Source organism: Acromyrmex echinatior, chromosome 6, assembly GCF_024713525.1.
Source record: "Acromyrmex echinatior isolate Ae372 chromosome 6, ASM2471352v2, whole genome shotgun sequence".
Taxonomy (NCBI): Eukaryota; Metazoa; Arthropoda; class Insecta; order Hymenoptera; family Formicidae; genus Acromyrmex; species Acromyrmex echinatior.
Window position 1 is genome coordinate 2539564 of NC_141857.1, and position 19528 is coordinate 2559091.

General features: G+C 34.3%; 3 protein-coding genes across 5 annotated transcripts in view; 2 read left to right on the forward strand and 1 right to left on the reverse strand.

The window, feature by feature from the left end:
* Positions 1 to 58: 58 nt before the first annotated feature.
* Positions 59 to 4366, reverse strand: Poc1 (Proteome of centrioles 1). The gene is made up of 6 exons (XM_011054874.2): positions 3238 to 4366; positions 2458 to 2818; positions 2157 to 2367; positions 1885 to 2084; positions 1497 to 1805; positions 59 to 1373 (listed from the first exon to the last, which is right to left on the reverse strand). The coding sequence occupies exons 2-6, from the start codon at positions 2815 to 2817 to the stop codon at positions 1305 to 1307; spliced, it is 1149 nt and encodes a 382-aa protein (XP_011053176.1). The 5' UTR covers position 2818; positions 3238 to 4366; the 3' UTR covers positions 59 to 1304.
* Positions 4367 to 5077: 711 nt separating this feature from the next.
* Positions 5078 to 12484, forward strand: LOC105145382 (transketolase-like protein 2). Of its 2 annotated transcripts, none has more exons than XM_011054876.2 (8): positions 5078 to 5308; positions 9461 to 9606; positions 9849 to 10038; positions 10163 to 10397; positions 10466 to 10609; positions 10717 to 10890; positions 10980 to 11195; positions 11275 to 12484. In XM_011054876.2, the coding sequence occupies exons 1-8, from the start codon at positions 5202 to 5204 to the stop codon at positions 11944 to 11946; spliced, it is 1884 nt and encodes a 627-aa protein (XP_011053178.1). In that variant the 5' UTR covers positions 5078 to 5201; the 3' UTR covers positions 11947 to 12484. The 2 variants fall into 2 exon arrangements, with proteins under 2 accessions (XP_011053178.1, XP_011053179.1); XM_011054877.2 differs by lacking the exon at positions 5078 to 5308 and adding an exon at positions 8627 to 8821.
* Positions 12485 to 14998: 2514 nt separating this feature from the next.
* The window catches only part of LOC105145383 (uncharacterized), a 79085-nt gene continuing 74555 nt past the window's right edge, over positions 14999 to 19528 (forward strand). For both annotated transcript variants that reach the window (XM_011054879.2, XM_011054880.2), the window contains exon 1: positions 14999 to 17788. In XM_011054879.2, coding sequence (XP_011053181.2) covers positions 17675 to 17788 — 114 coding nt within the window. In that variant the 5' untranslated portion in view covers positions 14999 to 17674. The remainder of the gene's footprint in view (positions 17789 to 19528) is intronic.

Genomic DNA, 19528 nt, shown 5'->3' on the forward strand with positions numbered 1-19528 from the left:
GATACATTGCAACAGTTGCTGTTAATGTATAGGTATAATATCATGTAATATAGAGATATTTATGTATGTACATTTTTTTAATAAAAAAATTACACTTACTCGTACATATGTGTGTGTGTGTGTGTGTGTGTGTGTGTGTGTGTGTGTGTGTGTGTGTGTGTGTGTGTGTATATGTGTACAAAAATAGTATATTTAAAATAATGTAGAATAAAATGTCCAAGCAGTACAAATTACAAAATATATATATATTTGATTACAATTTATAAATTTAAATAATGTAACACAAGATACGCTGTATTTTTTGGGTATATATAAGATGTAGCAAATTTTTAAATGTTAAAACTTCGGAAGCGTATAGAGGATCGATAAAAAGATGTCTTTTATAGATTTTCCTATTTTCACTTCATTTTGGAGAAAATCGCAAACAAACAAAAAAACAAAAAAATTTTTCATTTTTTACTTATTTATTTATTACTTATTTATATATTGTATGTGTCACTTCCTTAATGAAAATATTGTTTAATTAGGAAAATCATTAGAACACTATTCAGATAATGTAACTAATGTAAAAATCATGTAACTTTTTTCCTAAGACGAAAATGTGAAAAGTGAAAAATTTCTCCATTACTTTTAAAATAAAATTTTCACTTTTTACATTTCCATCTTAGTGAAAAAGTCACATGATCATTACTCTAATTGCAACAGTCTACGGGCTGTTAGTACAATGCTTGCATTGCTACAAAAAAATCAACATTTTGAACAATGCCTTAATTAAGGAATGACATAAATAAATAAATGTGTGAATGAATAAATGATAAATAAGTAAAAAATAAAAACGTTCTTTTTACAATTTTTTTCCAAAACCAAAAAAATGAGCATATCTCTTGAAAATTTTTTTTAATCGATGTGCACGTTCATGAAGTTTTGACATTTAAATACGAGACATCCTGCATAATATAAAGCATTGAAATACTACTTGTTAGAAAATTTCTTTCATCTTTATAATATACATTATAACTATTCATTTAAAATTCTTTGGAAAACAAATTGTCAAATATATTTACACATTTACATATTTACATATTATTCTATAAGCTAATACTTGAAGGAATTAGTTCGTTATCTCTTATAATACTGTAAAGCATTATTCTAATATATTTATAGTGTGATATAATAATTGTACCACAGAACGTTTTAATGGATTGATTCAACATAGGCAACGGACGATGTTTTATTTTGTTGAATTAATATATTTTTATATAATGGAAAAGAATCTTTCCAGAAAATTCAATATCCATGTTGATTTAGATTTCATCTTTCGTTGATAGTTCTTGACTCCTATATGATTTTAAGTCTGATTTTTCTAATTTATACTGAAATGTATATATCTTATAAAATTAAAGTTTCTGATATAACGTAACAGCATGGTTTTTTAAAATAAAATAACTGCTGCCTTTTATAGTTTAATAAATTAGTTGCATATATTAAGTTATTACTTTCTCTTGATCGTGCTGGTTATGTATATCTTGTACTTGTTCGCTGCTGGTCGATTTTTCCACATTGTCAAATTTTTGTTTGCTAGAGATTCGCGTTATCAACTTCTTGTTTGTTGTAGACGACACTAACTGTGCAGGAATTTCTCTACTTTGGTCATTCACACATAAATTACACTTCCATATTAGAATTCGTCTATCAATGCCACCAGAAGCAAAAAGTGTACCATCTTTTGAAAATGTTATGGATGTTATGCTAGTACAATGTCCTCTGAGAGTATAAATCGGACGGCCTTCTAGGATATCTAAAATCTAGTCGATGTTTCTTGTTAACAGCAAATAGGATAATAATTTATTGAAATCGCTAAATGAAACCAAAATCTTAAACTACCTTCATTGTAGAATCTACAGATGCTGTTAACATAAATTTACCATTTGGATGGAATTTAATCATATTCACAGGCTCTGTATGAACAGCATAATGCTGACATAAAGAATCTGTTCTTAAATCATACAATTTGACACACGCATCTGTATTTGCTGATCCAATAGTCGTACCGCTTGGATGAAACTCCACATATTTAACAGGAGCTAATATAGCAAAGTTTTACTTTAGGTTACTAATATACGAAATTATGATGCAACAACTTTAACTTAACAAACCTTTTATCTCATTAAAAGTTTTGACACATCGCCCGCTGGTAATATCCCAGACTTTTATTGTTTTGTCATCGCTACATGATACCAAAAGTTTACCATCCGGAGAAAATTTAGCACAGTTTACCCAATATGTATGTCCACTAAATGTCTTAAGGAATTTTTTTTGATATGGTATCCACAGCTTTATACTTTTGTCATTCGACGCAGTAACTAACTAAAAATTATAATAAACAATTGCATAAACTGTCTATAGCAAAATCTATAACAAAATAACTAATAATTAGATAATTGAATTTAAGATTACCTTTTCTCCATTTGGACTAAACTGTACTGATCTCACAACAGAACTATGAGGCTTAAAGTCAAAGGAATGTCCTTTAACTTTAGGAATCCAAATTCTTACAGATCTATCTTTTGAACTACTGGCCATAACTTCTCCATTTGGTGAATAGCACACGTCTAAGACAGCCTCTTTGTGGGCTATAAATTTGTAAGCTGGCTTTAAATGTTTCAATCGCCATAACATTACTGTGTTGTCCATACTGCTTGATATGAGTTGATCAGCATTTGGATGAAAGTTTAAAGCAGTAACTGCATCGTTATGACCTATGAAGTATCCTTGATACGCAGGCTTGCAATTAGTCTCTTCCATTATCTTTTCCATTCTGGTAGCACAATAAAATAATAGTAGAAGAAATAAAAAATAAATAAAAATACATGAAGCATCACATGTAATATTAATATAAAATAGTTTTTATTTGAAATTAATATATATTAATTTTTATCATAATTTGAATTATATTACTTAATAATAATTAAATATTAAGATTTACCCAACATAAACAATAACCTTAAAAATTCATATTACCGGTTACAGATAACTTTATCAAAAAAATATAAAATAAATGTAAATATGTCACGCATTAGGTACTATACGTTCATTAATTCTTTATAGTGTTTTAGACAACAATACATTTATTATTGCGAGAGCGTGTAAAAATTAATTATACTGACTCGTTTAATACGAATGTTATGTAATTTATTCAATTTAACTGTTCCATTTAATTAATATTTGTATACTCACGTCTTTTAATTATAAATCATTCATGCGAAGTAATATTTTTTACAATTTGGAGACACAGCAGCGTCTCGGCATTAAAATAAACAGTGACATCATAACGCAAAACCGGGTAATAATTATTTTATTTATAAAACATATCGTAAAAGTTTACACAATGCAAATGAACGTTGTAACTTTGATGGAGTTTTTCTTTCCAATTTATCTGTAAAAACAACGTTCGACACTTGACAAGTTCGACAGATGGTACTTATTTATTTGAAACAGCTGATATGTCAACTGTTAACAACCACACTGATCGATTGAAGTTCTAAAAAAACAGAAATTATTGTATTTTGGAAGTGACCAAAGAATATTCATAATTTTGTATCTCAACACGTGATTATTTAGTTCTTTTTTTTTCGATTATTTAGTTTTAATTACAACGAAATTATGCTTGATTTATGCTTTGGTCTTAACCCTAAGTCCACACAAACTTGCATAGCCGCATAATCATATGCATAAATCGTATTTTATGTTTGTCTTTATGACAGAAATGTGATAATTTTCTTTATGCACACGTTTATGTGCAGATTATGAAATGGCCCTAAGGCCCTGCGCACAATAGAAGAAATAAAGAATAAATGATTTTAACCTATCAGAAATCAAATACATCGGAATTCGCGATTTCTGATAGGTTGAAATCGTTTATTCTTTAATCTTATACTCGTATTCATAGTCAGATCTTACATTTGAGGCTTCCTTAAATTTATCTTTAGATACTCTACGAATTATTTCATTGACTGCTGAGCATCTTAAGATAAATTTAAGGAAGCCTTAAGTACAAGGTCTGATTATGAATACAGGCATTCATTCCTTATTCTTTCTATTGTGCGCAGAACCTAATATTCCCAAAATTCAGCCAATAGGATTGCTAATCTTAATTGACCCTAACTGAAATCTGTAATCCATTGGCTGAATTTTAGGATTTTAGGATTAAGACCGAAGCAGTGCCAGTATCGCAGCCAATACAATGGCAAGATTCTAATCCAGCAATCCAGCAGGAATACAAGCATCGTGTGCCGCAGGCTTAAGTTCGGTTGCCCTTGATTTTAATTTTATAAAAGCTTACTCGAAAAAATTGCCTTTAATTTTGAAAACATCTTCAAAAACTACGAGTCGGTTTCATCAACTTCTATTAATCTAATTCGATTAAATATTAATCGTGATTGGTCAATTCTGCTGAATAGCAAATGTGATTGGTCAGTTTCAAATGGGCATTTCCAAGCAGAAAAATAAGTCATTATGATATCAAAATGATATCAAAATGATTCCAAAATAATCACTAAAAGTCATTTTTTTAATCATTTTCGATTCATTTTAATGTCATTTTGACGTGATTTGTTGTTCTGTTTGGGTTAGAGCCGGTCCCACCAACTCCGATTAACTCAATCGATTAGTTGTACATTGGAACTGACCAATTGCATTTACTGTTCAGCAGAATTGACCAATCACGATTGACATTTAATCGATCAGGTTAATCGGAGTTGGTGAGACCGGTCCTAATTCCTGAACACAGCTTAGAAGTCTGTGGCTTAGTTTCCACCGAGGCTTTAAACCGGATCAGAATGTAAGAATTAACCAACTACAGTCGAGCATTCTCCTGTCGTTCGACTGTAACAGAGGAATACTCGACTATAGTTGATTAGTTCTTATATTCTTATTCGGTTTAAATCCTCGGTGGAAACTAGGTCTGTGACTGTGTTCTGGCACTTCTGGTCTTTATAGTCATGTTCGGCTATCCTCGGACGTCCTCGAGTGTTCTCGGGCCCCGCGAATCTACTGATTCTACGTATGTGTTGCATGTACTTGTTGCACGCTCGCATGCGCACGTTCGTGTACATTCGCTACATTTTTGCGGGGACCATCGAAAAAGCCACGAGGTAGCTGTTCAATAAAGTCGCTGAGACACGCACGCACGTGGTCAAAACATGGCAAATTATCACAAGCCGGAGTCGAAGACCATTCAGGAGCTACGGGACATCGCGAACAAGTTGAGAATTCATTCGATTGAGGCGACGCAGGCCAGCAAATCCGGGTGAGTCCGTCATCCACTTCCTAATCGGCGATGATAAACGAATACGGTCACTCCGGCAACTCTGACCGGTGGACTTGGCTGCGGGAAGACACGTACACATCGCCAGGGACGATGATAAGCGAGAACGCATCTCATGATTGCGTGATAATGATGTAATCGCGTGTTTGGAAATTCCCGCGTGAATGTTATCGATTTAGGCAACCGTCGAGATGTTAATTACTTTCATTTGCGTTTTAAAACGACATTTAAAATAGCACAAGTATCCGACGTTTCATGAAAAGGACAGAATAATAGTTTAAAAATTACAGTCGGAGGATATTAAGAAAACACTTGACACCTGATTGATTGCGCACGGTTGACGTATGCGTTGTACAAATGTAGCATTACTAATTAATTGCGGAGTATTTATAGCGTAAAGAGTGTATATATATATATATACATCTTGGCACGTGTTTTTATGATAGATTCGCATGATTCCTGATAAAAATATCGCGCCCAATATAACGCGGCTATTCATAATTGATACGAATTGAATTGCGGACTGTTGTAAATTAACGCAAAACGCCGATTCAGCCTAAAGCCCATGTCACACTATATATTGGAGATTGGAGAGATTGAAAATTAGAATTCAGCCAATCAGAACGAAATAGATTAAAGTAAATTATCTGACGGTCGAATTTTAATTTCTAATTAAATTTAAAGCCCGTGTCAAATTCTTCGATTTTCGTCCGAAGGTTTTTGAACAAAAAAAGGTCTTTGATTCTCTGGCTGACGGAAAACATTTGATATTTTTTTTTGTTTTACATTTTTTAAAAGAACATATTACAATAGTAATAATTTTTAAAGTAGCAGTCGATTATTTGGTAAAATAAATGAAATCACAATTTTTAAAAATCGGAGAAAACTGGCAACCGTAATTATAATATATATTCGAGATTGAAGATTGTAAATTAGGATTTCATTTCACGTATGATGTGTATGATATATTATGTAATTTTTGTTGTCCACCGAATATTAAAAAAGGATAGATGATACATTAAACTACGCCAACAAGATTTTATAGCGTAAAACTTAAGCTTTAAGTCTCAAGCCGTAAAAAAATTGACTAATCATAGTTTATTATTATTAAGCATTAAGATCTACTTTGACCGAAAATAAGATTATTTCTATTAATTGATTCATCCATTTCGTTCTGATTGACTGAATTCTCTTCAATTCACACACACACACATAATTCTCAATCATCATCGCATTTAGTGTGACACGGGCTTAACTCGATCGTATGATTTCCGATTTTTTTATATGATATCATTAACTTTGCGTTCCGTTTTACGCATCCGATAAGATATCATTATATCCTTGTTGTTCATCAAATATTGAAGAAGGGTAAAATGATACATCATTTTATTCCCGCGCCCTTTATTTAATCATGTCTCTTCGAAAGCATTTCAATCTTCCGAATAAGAGCCATGACGCACAAAAAACTTCAGCAGTAAAACGTGAACAGTAAAGAAATCAACGTGTTGGATTTGCTACTGTTTATGATGTGACTTTACTGTTTCTATTGTGATGATCAATTTGCTTATTGCTTTATACGTTTTACTGCTTGAGTTTTTTTGCGTGCCATGCAATGCCATGGCTCTAAAACGAACGAAGATATCGAACGTATTTTCGTGAAGGCTTTGGAGTGCATATTCAAATTAATATAACTTCAGTTTACTCAGCATGAATTATTCGTACTCTGTAATCAGGCGAAGATGATCTTTCTATTCATTTGTATAATGTACAAGAAAAATGCGATGATCAGTGTAAATTATATATTATTTATCTGAAGCACAATTTTATTTAATTGTACTTAATTAGAGGCAAATTTAATTAAGTACAAAAAAAATTTTATCGATTTGTGCTTAAAAATGAAAAGTGAAAAAAAACAAACGCGTTGTTCTTTTAAAATTATTTATTAACCTATGTTAGTAATTTGCGCGCGTGTGTTATTAGATTAAGCTAAATTATAAAATCTATTCACGCTATCCACGATTCTTTTTCATCACACCAAATCGGAATGTCAGCAATATAATTTAAGGAATTGCTAGTTCATTACTTTTTCTTTCAACTCACAAGCGCGTTCTTGATGACTCGCACTTCTAGTATTCCCGCAATTTCTCCAAAATTAGGGAGGAATTAATGAATTATTATTTAATCAATTAAAGTAATATTATTTTATAAAAATTAAAAGGATTTAAGATGGATAATTTAATTTAATTTATTATATATTATGTTAGATATATATATAAATAAAATATATATTACATTCCTAGTTTATTATATTTATGATTAATAAACTTTTAATGATAAATTAACTGATTTAAAAATAAATATCGTTGATAAATGAAAAAATGTGCCGTGTATTTGCAAAGATATCGAATTGATGAATAATATAATGTCTTTCCGGATTGTTGTCATTTTATATTTCTCACAATCAGTTCATACATGGACGATTATAAGAACTATGTAAGAAGTGAAGGAGTCATGCATTTTGCAGTCGTCGAGGTCACGCAGTGAAGGAAATGTGATAATGGCGGTGCATTAGGTTTTCTAATAAATAATTTACCGTATATAATTCGAACGACGACTGTATAATTAATAGAAAAGATTCTCATAAATTTTAGTATAAAGAGTAAGTTTTTCGTTAAGGCAGATAAATCAATTAAGGAAAATGCGAGAAAATTGTATCTCTGAACTCTCGAAATCTATTTAGAACAATTCGATTTCTTTTTTTCTTTGGAAGAAAAAACAAACAGTAGAAGTGTGCTTATGTAAGATGTCTGAAAAATCTGAATTGCCAATATGCAAATCAAGTATACACGCTATTATATGTATGTTCAACTTCACTGTGATGTAAATGTATTTACATATTTATATATTTCATGAAATTACTTATCTGCAGTGCAAAATAAGATGGCGGAAATAAGGTAATCAGATTTTGATTTTTTATGTTTTTAAAGTTTATGGCTTCGAATAATCAAAACTAAAATAATTAGAGTAATGATTAAGGTAGAAGAATGCAAGTGCAAGAAGATACTGTTAAAAATAAAAAATTTAAGTAAAAATAATCAAAGTGGAAGCATCTACTTGAATCGGAAGACAATGACTTTAAAATATTAAAGAAGAAAAAAACTCCAATAGTTTTTACGCTGACACATTTGTTTCGAAACACTGTATATATTCTAAATACGCTGTATATATCGTCGTCATCATTGTAATCGTCGTTGTAGGGATGAGTTAGAGAGGTAGGGAGATAATCGCGCGGCAGCAGTCAGTCCGTTTGCCGGCGAAACCTCCTTTCACTCGCCGGCAGTCGCGATCGAATGTTCGTTAATAGACGACAGTCTCAAAAGACTTGGGTGTAATTCAGTTCACGATGGTACGAGACACGGATGTGGAAAAACTCCAACATATCGCAAACAAACTGCGTATTGAATGCGTGAAAGCGACTGAAGCATCAAAGAGCGGGTATGGCGAGAAATTGCAAATTATAATTAACATCATAATTAGCTAACATATTTCTTAAACATCGCTTTTTCATCCAGATGGAATATTAATCTTTAAACCGCATTAAATAAACTAAAAATAAAAATACAAATTGTAAAATCATTATTGTACAATGAATTTTGGATGATTTTTCTTTAACGTAATAAATAGTGACTCAAATAACAAATAGAGACTTAAATTTCATTCGCCTCTATTTTTTAATATCTGTTCTTTAATCATATTTTAGTTACATATAGGAGATAATAATAGACAAAAATGAATTTAATTGTATTGAATTATATATAGCAAGTGATGATGAAAAATAAAGTGTTGTGTAACATTTTGTAACAAATATTTGTTATATTTATGAATATCGCTGTCCCCGTAACCTTTCACGGCAAGAGAATTGAATATACTTGAAGATAGAATAAATCTGATAATATATTGTCGGTACCTCTGACCTTGTCGCGATAGTGAACGAAAAACAGATATCGTTCGATTACGTGACAGAATTATCGCTGGGTAAACATTTAGAAAAAAGAACCGTTAATTAAGTATTTTTATCGTCTGGAACTGTAAATCATTCGGATTTAATTTTATACTGATCTTGTTTTGCTCCAGACATCCGACATCATGTTCATCCATGGCCGAAATTATGTCCGTCCTCTTCTTCCATACAATGCGTTATAAAGTATCAGCACCACGTGATGCGAACAGTGATAGATTCGTCCTCAGTAAAGGCCATGCAGCTCCAATTCTCTACGCAGGTAAATTTACTGCCGATAAATTACTGCACCTTATTAACGTAATTAATTTGATATAATCAGTAAATCAAAATATTTTAATATATTTTAATATATAATAATTAATTCAATAACATTTTTATTGATCATAATTTTTAAATGTGTAACATTGTCGATATTTTTGAATAATTATTTTATATATATTACATTTGTGGATATATTATTATATATACAATTATATATTTTACATTTACGTTTTATTATAGCATGGGCGGAAGCAGGCTTGTTCCCGACCAGCGAATTATTGAATTTAAGAAAATTTGATAGCGATCTGGAGGGGCATCCTACCCCGAGGCTTAATTTTGTAGATGTAGGAACCGGTTCACTAGGCCAAGGTCTCTCAGTTGCTGCAGGCATGGCTTACGTCGGAAAGAACTATGATAAAGCCAGTTACCGGTATGCTATTTAATATTCAATTAATATTCAATTTATTTAAATTATTGAAATTTACTTCGATATTTAAATCCATCTTCTCTTTTTTTTTAATATCTTTGATAACAAACATTAATTTATTTTTCAGTGTTTACTGTTTAATTGGTGACGGAGAAGCGGCTGAAGGTTCCATTTGGGAAGCCCTTCATTTTTCATCCTACTACAAATTAGATAATCTTTGTGCCATTTTTGATATAAATCGTCTTGGACAAAGTGAACCGACCTCGCTACAACATAACATGGAAGTTTACCGCAAAAGATTAGAGGCCTTTGGTTTCAATGCCTTAGTTGTGGATGGCCATGATGTGGAAGAATTGGCGAAGGTATAGTAACTATATTAAGTGATATGATTGTATAAGTAAATACATGCTAAAGAAATTGTGTTGTTTAGGCATTCCATGAAGCACAAAATACAAAAGAACGTCCCACTGCCATTTTAGCAAAAACTTTTAAGGGCAAAAACTTCCCTCAAATCGAAGATACAGAAAACTGGCACGGCAAGCCTCTGGGCAATAGAGCGACTGATGTTCTTCAGGTATATTGATATTAGTATCAATATATTGATATTAACAATATTATAAATATTAATTTCAATATTTTTTTAAATTTTTGTAATATATTTTTTTATATATAATTTTACAGCATTTAAATGGACTTCTAAAGAACCCTGGTAATCTTCAACTGCATCCACAAAAGCCACTTGTAGATGATGCTCCCATTGTAGATATCAGCAACATTGCATTGGCTTTTCCTCCAAATTACAAACTAGGCGAACAAGTAGCTACTAGAGTGGCCTATGGCACGGCTCTTGCAAAGGTTTGTACGTTTTTTGATATTTTTAATGTTTGTTTCAAGAAAATATATTCAAGAATATATTTTCAAATATATCTTTTGTTTTATTTTAGGTGGCAAAGAATAATGCTCGTGTTATAGCTTTGGATGGTGATACTAAGAATTCCACTTATGCTGAGAAAATAAAAGTGGTTGATCCAGATAGATTTATCGAAGGATTTATTGCCGAACAGAATGTTGTAGGTGTTGCTATTGGCGCTGCTTGCAGAGACCGTACCGTTCCGTTTGTGTCAGCTTTCGCAACATTCTTTACACGTGCCTTCGATCAGGTGAGACACAAATCAAATTCTTGAAAATTAACACGCAATAATAATGAAGAAATGGATAAATTATTGACTTCTATTGCAGATCCGCATGGGTGCGATATCTCAGACAAACGTGAACTTCGTCGGTTCACATTGCGGTATATCTATCGGCGAAGATGGTCCCTCGCAGATGGGTTTAGAGGACATCGCGATGTTCCGAGCGGTCCCGGGTTCTACCATCTTTTACCCAAGCGATGCCGTGTCAACGGAGCGTGCCGTTGAACTGGCGTCTAATACTAAGGGCATTTGTTTCATTCGCACTTCTCGTCCGGCAACGGCTGTTTTGTACAAGAACGATGAAACCTTCGCCGTCGGTAAAGCCAAAGTAATCAAATCTTCCGCTAAGGATCAGGTGCTCGTGATTGGCGCCGGTGTAACATTGCACGAGGCAATCAAGGCGGCCGATGAGTTAGCCAAGGCTGGAATCAATATTCGTGTGATCGATCCGTTTACGATCAAACCCATCGACGCACAAACTATCATAAAGAATGCTAAAGAAGTCGGCGGTAGGATTGTCACCGTTGAGGACCATTACTCGGAAGGAGGTCTAGGAGAAACGGTCCAATCTGCAGTCGCTTTGGAAAGAAATGTAATTGTCAAGAAGTTGGCGGTGCCAGAGGTACCGCGTTCTGGTCCACCAACGGTGTTGCTCGAAAATTATGGTATCAGTGCTCGTAACATTGTCGCGGCGGTGCAGGAAATTGTAAAATATTAATCTCGCAACTGCGAATGATCATTGCTTAAATCAATCGAAAAAGCTGTCTATGTACAAACAATATCCTTTTTCAAAACATAAGTGATAGAGTACATATAATAAAACATTCCATCTTTTTTAAGATGTTTATACAACAAAGAGTAATGATTGAACCTGATATAATTTTGGTAGAGTTAAATTTTTGATGCTGCAGATGCGCAAGAGTAATTCGCAACATTGAAAATTCAATTAATTAATAAATTCTTTGCTCTGAAATGCCTAATGTATATTAAAAAATTGTATATACAATCAGCAACAGCATTTATTTCTAAGCAATCAAAAAGTCTATTGACAAAAAAAAATTCTTTATATGTAATTACGATTTATACATATAACAGATCAAGTTTATAAAAATATGTTTGTACAATATTTTTTGAAGAAAAAATTTATTCTTTAAATAAATTTAATATTTTTTGACATTTAAGCACATAAGAGTGAAATATTAAAATATTTTTTTGGCCTTTATAGAACATCAAATATAAATTATTTTTTAAAAGGACCGATTTTATTTTCCTTTTTTAGTTTCCGCTTTACACTCCGTTTTTTCAAAAAAGATACTTAAGTTGTGTTTTTTATCAAAAATTTAAAAATATATCATGTACTATACTAATCTAAACGTTACATAATAATCACAATTATCAAATAATTTGTTTAGAAAAAACAAAAATTTTGATTCTACTCATAAAAATAATAATACTTGAGAAATTTGGAACATATTTAACATTAAAAAAATTAATATTATGAAATTTGAAACATTGAAATTTAGAAAATCAGCATCGTGAAATTGGGAACTTATTTGAAATTCAAAAATCAATCAACATTTAATAGAACAAATAGACAAACTAATTTATACACTTATAATTTTCTAATTAAAATGTAAATCTCGAGGAGCAAATATCTTTTAAAATTAAAAAATACGGTATTTAGGTATAACAATTTCTTTGCAAATTAATGATCTTAGAGAGAGAGAGAGAGAAAATGTTTTTACATTTCGATGTGAAAAACTGATCAAATATTATTTGGTAGACTTTTATGTTTGGTTATCATTCATGCCTGCCAACCGCTGATAACACAAATGGAGATTTCATTAGTTTTAATATCAACCTTATACTCACCGAATCACATTTATCTTGTAAGAATTTATATTCCTCAAAAATATGATATACTCACATGTTATTTTTACATTAATATGTAAAATATTTTTTACGTTGACGAAACAATAAATTAATCTGTTAAATAATAAAATTTTAAGTAAAGTAATTGCAAAGTGTGAAATTTTTACATTAATAATACGCATAGATAATAGCTATCTTTTTAGTTTAGTTAGTTCATTTATATTCAGCTTATTTATATTTTTAATTTCTAATTTTCTTAATTTAATTAAACGCGTTTGCGTAACTTGTGTTTGCATGCGTTTGCATGCATTGGCAAGTTTTCAGCTGCATAAACCGCGATTATCGGCGACATTACTGGTATCGGTTTTTCGAGACGATCGAACGTGGCGCCACGAATCATCTCCGTTGAACGCGTGAAACACGGTCGGTCAGTCTGTTCTACATTGCGTTCAGTTGAGTGAGCGCTCGCTGCTATTGGTGTATTCTTCCAGATCTAAAGTGCTGATTGAAGGATCTAAAAGAAAATACCAACAGCGAGCATTCACTGTTGAGTCCGCTGAACGCAGCTATTCCTTCGGTCTAAGTCATCCCGCTCAGTCAACCCGGATCGTCATGGCCGCCGAGCATTCGCATGTACTGTTTATGCGCGCAATTTTGTTCCTTTCCACGGAGATCAACCGGTATCGCTCTCACGACGGTTATGTACATAACATATTTATATACCTCGTGTGCATTGTTATCGCTTAGGAACGCGAATAAAACAATAATCCTCTCGATTATATGCTTCTGCGCAATCTTGATTCATTATAAATTTGAAATCATTAGGTCTGCTCGCATTACGCTTGCATTCTTTATACTGCAACATCTTCGCTCTTCTTTCTTTTTAACGCCTGAATATATTCATCTCGGTTTAAGTGTAAAAGTTTTTGGGGATGTTAAATTTTAAGCAAAACGCGAACAATTTAGAAAAGCTAAACGTAAAAGTATATAAATATTTTTTATTTCCATATCCATTTTTATTGTCATATCTATAGCCATATCCATATTCATATTCATTTCCATTTCCATTTCCATTTCCATATCCATTCAATTTCCATATTCATATTCATTTCCAATCTATATCCATTTCCATTTTTATTTTTATATCCATAGTCATATCCATATTCATGTCCATATCCATTTCCATTTCCATATCCATTTTCATATCCATTCCATTTCATATCCATTTCCATTTCCATAATCATGTTCATAATATACATATACACATACACATATATTTATTTACATTCGGGAGTTTTCCAGCAGAGGCACAAATCAACACAAGTTATTCTATCTTTGTTTCTTATTGCCCAGACAGCACATTGTCTTTAAGACATCTTTTAGACGCCAAAGACGTCTCTCTTTTGGATACTTTGTGTTGCTGGGTGATCGAACAAGGATGACTCTTGTATCAATTTGTATTTCTTGCTCCTATAGTACACTGAGAAAAAAATATAATTTTAAGAACTAATCAGTCGAATACGAGTATGGTCAACGCGATATTGAAAACGCTTTGAAGCATTTTTTTAATTGGTCAGTTTGTAAAATTCTTTTTTCTAATTGGTTTTTAATAATCAAATACTTCAAAACATTTGTAGTGAGACTTTGACCACAGCCTATATACTACCAACTAAATATTTATTAAATAGAGATATATTTGATAAAAAAAATATTAATTTGATTCAATCATTCTTTTTACTGAATAATTAATTATTTACTATAAATGAATGTTTAGTTGGCAGTATTGAATTAAATATTTATTAAAATTGATTGAATGAATAGAAAAATTCTATTTAAAAAGCTTTAAATATATTTTAATTGAAATTACGTTTTATTATTCCCGCTTTCTTTTCTTTTTCGCATATTTTATGGAAAATATAAGGGAAACGCGCAAAAACAATAATATTTGTTTCATTGAATTTTAAATAAAAACTTCGTTTTCTGTAGTCATGTTTTTTGTAGAAACAACTTGCAAGAGTTATAACTAGTATAAATTTATTAGCGATATATTTGTTAAATGTTGAGAATAAGATTTAGACAATATTTGTGCTATTTATTGCTAAAAATATACAATTTGCTTTTATTGCTGCACTGGACTGCGCTAGAACTTCTTGCTTTTGCCAAAACGAAAAAGTGTACACTAATTAATTAATAAAAAACAGATATACTCATACATATTAGATGCGCCGACCAAGCAGAATTTAAATGCGTCTATTGTTTTTTATAACACAAATTATAGGAATCAAAGCTTAAACGGTCTAGCTGGATAGCTGGATCTTAAATCGTATGGTTCTTGTGTGAATTTATATACATATGTAGTCCTTAGAAACGCGCGCCGAAATGATTTTTCGAGTCCTTGAAACGCTTTACTAAACTGCAGTAATATCACGAATTAAATTGACCAGCAATTTAACAAATTTTTGATGCTTATTTACATCTTCGAAACGATCTTAATAATGCTGAATAACATATTAAAATCTGTAAATAATTAATTCTTATTACAAAAAATATTACCTTGGCCGGAAGTCAAACTTCCGAAGTCGGCTTCGATAGTCCAAAGGCTTAGGCCTTTAATAAAATAAATATATCTCGCATAAAAAGTTTTATACTTAAATATAAAAAGTTTTGAGAATTTAATTGCAATACAAACAACAATTGGAATCAATTGTATTTTGAAACGAGATGAAAATTACAAAAATGAGCAAATACTAAATAGACCAATAAAATAACTATAAAATATTCTCATAAATTCGTTCACTTTAAAAAAAATAATTTTCGTCTTATTTGAAGATATACAATCTTATACACTCCTCCGCATACGACGAAAAACACTCAGTTTTCGCGTTTGGCACATCCCTGCGTGCCGCTCTCGCACGGAATACGCAACACACAAGACACGCACACAGTCGGATACGAAAAACATGTCGCGATGGCGGCGCGGGGTGGCGCCAGTTCCGCTCGCACGCGCGCAGCGCCCTCGCGCACTTACACCCATGTACGCGCGTGCGTTTCACGTTCCGCGATTCGCGTATCGCCACTGTATCCCCGAAAAAGATGGCCGCCACGAAAGCGTACGGTGGTGATGTTGACGTTGTCGTTCGCACCGAGGTCGCGTCACGTCCTCGCGTAGCGTGAAAATAGCCGTGCGTGCGTGTGTACGTCCGCGTACGCCGTCTGGATCGTGCCGTTGTGCATCAAGCATCGTCGCGGGCGACGAACGGACGTGTGAGAGAACGAGAACGAGAGAGCGAAGGTGGTGGCCCGTTGATCCCGTCAAGTGCCGTAAGATTTCTCATCACCGACAACTGCACACAGTGTGTGTCTCTTTCTCTCTCCCTCTCGGTGTTTCCTGACGATCAACTACGGAACGTCCAGGGAAAACGAGTGAGCGAGTGAGATAGAGATAGAGAGAGTGCAAAAGGACGAAGGAAGGAGAAACGGACAGCTAGATAAAAGGAGAGAGAGAGAGAGAGAGAGAGATAACGTGTGTTCCAAAACTCGTATACGTGCTCGTCGCGAGTGAAAACGTAGCCCGGAAGCAATCGCACTTTTACGTGAAAAGAGAAACGGAGAGAGACAGAGAGATAGAGAGAGAAAGATAGATAGATAGAGAGAGAGAGAGAGAGAAAGGGATAGCAAGATCGTGCTTCGATTGAAGCTGCTCTGAGAAATAAGATCAAGATAAGAACGGGCGAGTGAGTGAAGAAAGAAGAGAGTAATCAGCAGGGAATCGTAATCGCCGGGTCGCGTGGAAAGAATCCGACGAGGGAGAAACGGAGAGCGACAGCGCGTAAGGGAGAGAGAGAGATACGCATACGTTGAATGTGTTTCAACGTCGCGCTTTAAAGCTCCAGCCAAGTCATTGTGCTCGTGGGTGGTGCGTGGTCGTTTCCCCGCGAGTGAAACAAATGCGTGCGCGTTGTATGCGAGCTATAAGAAGGCCGTCAACGAAGTGCGTCGCTACCGCTGTCGTCGTCGCCGTCATTGTCGCATCGCCGTGCCATTTCGTCGTTGTGCCAACAGCACCGAGCAACCGTTGCCGCTACCGCCAGCGTTGCAATCGCTCGTTTTTACGCGCGATCAGAGCCTTCTTGTCAACCGAGGGACGGCCATATTAATCCGCCGCCGCCACCATCACCACCACCACCGCCGCCGCCGCCGCCGCCGCCGCCGTCGTCATCGTCGTCATCGGAATACTACGCTTCCTAGTGCGCCTCTCGGTGCCTCGTGACGAGTCATCCGGAGAGTGTTTCTCTCCCGGCTTCCCTTCGCCTTTGCCTCCCCCTTCCTCTCCTGTCGCCGCCGTTGGGTGCCGTGCGTGCGTGCGTGCGTGCGTGCGTGTGTGGTGTGTCGACGAGATCACGAGGTACCCGGATTCTCCCTCGAAACCTTCTCGGTTTTCTCGGGGTTTTTTTTCCCTCCACCCCCTCTGCCACAACCACGCCGGATGACGGCGCGTGTACGTGGTGCGTGCGGCACGGTACCTGTGTGTACGACGAGCGGCATAGTCGACGAGGTGCGTTCCGTGCCGCCTCATGTCTACGAATCGTCTTCGTCGCACGGAGACACCACAGCGGCTCGCCACCCCCGTGTCTACCCCTACCTCCGGCAGCAATACCACCCTTCCTAGGCCCTATGGTAGCCACACGGTGAGTATACTCTGCACACGTTTTCTAACGCTCGCGCTGCGCGCCACTGCTGCCGCCGCCACTGTCGTCGTCGTCGTCGTCGTCGGCGTCGATGACGACGACGATGACGACGATGATGGTGGTAATCCTTTGCGACCTGGACAGCGCGAGCGTTTCGATGTAACTTCTTTTTCTCTCATGCTCGAATGTACCGCGTATGTATGTACATATATATGCAGTATCATTGATACCGACAATACGCACTACGTGCGTCGAGATGATGCGCGATGTCTTTGCGTATTTATGGATGCACGAAACAGGGCTCGTTAATTAGCTTGTCTGTAGAGTTTCAGGCCGTTCATGCATTTCATATGCGACCGCTTCCCGTATATGTCTAGGATAGCGTTTTTATTAGGACGGACAATGACGAAGTTCTATATACGCCGTGCGACCTCTTTCCTTATATGCCTATGAATGTGTGGAACGACGTTGCTGCCTGCTGATGTTGATACGCGTGATATTCACACACGTGATACGATCTTCCCTTTGAATCTTTTCTTTGGCTGCGTTCAGCAGAGAAAGCAGCTTTGCAACTGTTGTAAAATTTTTTTACATCATTTTGGTTTCTCTTCTTCTTGATTTCTTGAATCTAAATGTATAAATTAATCATATTACAAAAAATTTTATAACAGTTGCAAAGCTGCTTTCTCTGCTGAGTGTAGCCAATGACCGTTCAGAATGTTTATTTTGAAACTATTGGAAATTTTTTGATTCGCTGATTGGATTATACTTTTAAATGTAATGTCCATTTTTACCAATGTATAGATTTACTTTGATCTCAATTTAACTTACTCTTTATCTTTTTCTGGTTCTTAGAACTAAAAAAAATGAAGAATTAATTGAACCAAGATCAAAGTTAAACTAAATTAGTAGAAATGGGTAGAAAGAAATAGTCTTACCTCAGTGAAGAAGAAAACTTTCAACAGTTGCAAAATAAACATTCTACTGAACCATTGACACGGTATTTATATGTGTTGTTATTGATAAAATAATTTAAGGATATTTTATTTATCATACGAGAAATATTTTCAAGTCCATTCATTGGCTACAGAATGGAGTTCCCGAGTCTCCAGAAATCCTCTTATAGTCAATCGATTATAAGATGAGAATCTTTTTAGCAAGAGATACAACATGCTTTATGACCAATTACTTCATTTCTAGATAACTTTGGGAGATATCTCGCGAATAAATGAGATATTTGGGAGATATTTCGCAAAGTTATCTTGAGATTAAGAAATTGGCCACTAATAACACAAATCAACACAAACATCGTTTTATCTTAGCATTTCAGTGATAGAACGATACTTGTGTCGACCATGTGTCACGAAATGGAAAATATCCATTGATGACATAATGGCTATGGTCAGTTTAGGCACTCAGGCGATATAAGCTTTATTCTATCTTTATTCATTAATCATTGCATGCGAAAAGAAGATAAAATGAAGCTTACAACGCGTGAGCGGTCAAATCGAATGCAGCTAGTGTAACACGATGAATCATTACATCTTTGTTTACCAATGTTAAAGATGAAATGATTCATTGCGAAGGCCGTGACACAAAAAAGGCAAGATATAAGCAAATCGGTCGATCACAATGAAAGGTAAAGAAATAAGCAGTAGGAAATTCAAAATATTGATTTACTTCCTAGTCTTACATTTTTAAGTTTTTTTTTGTGCCACAAACTGGTGTTTATCTTGGTTT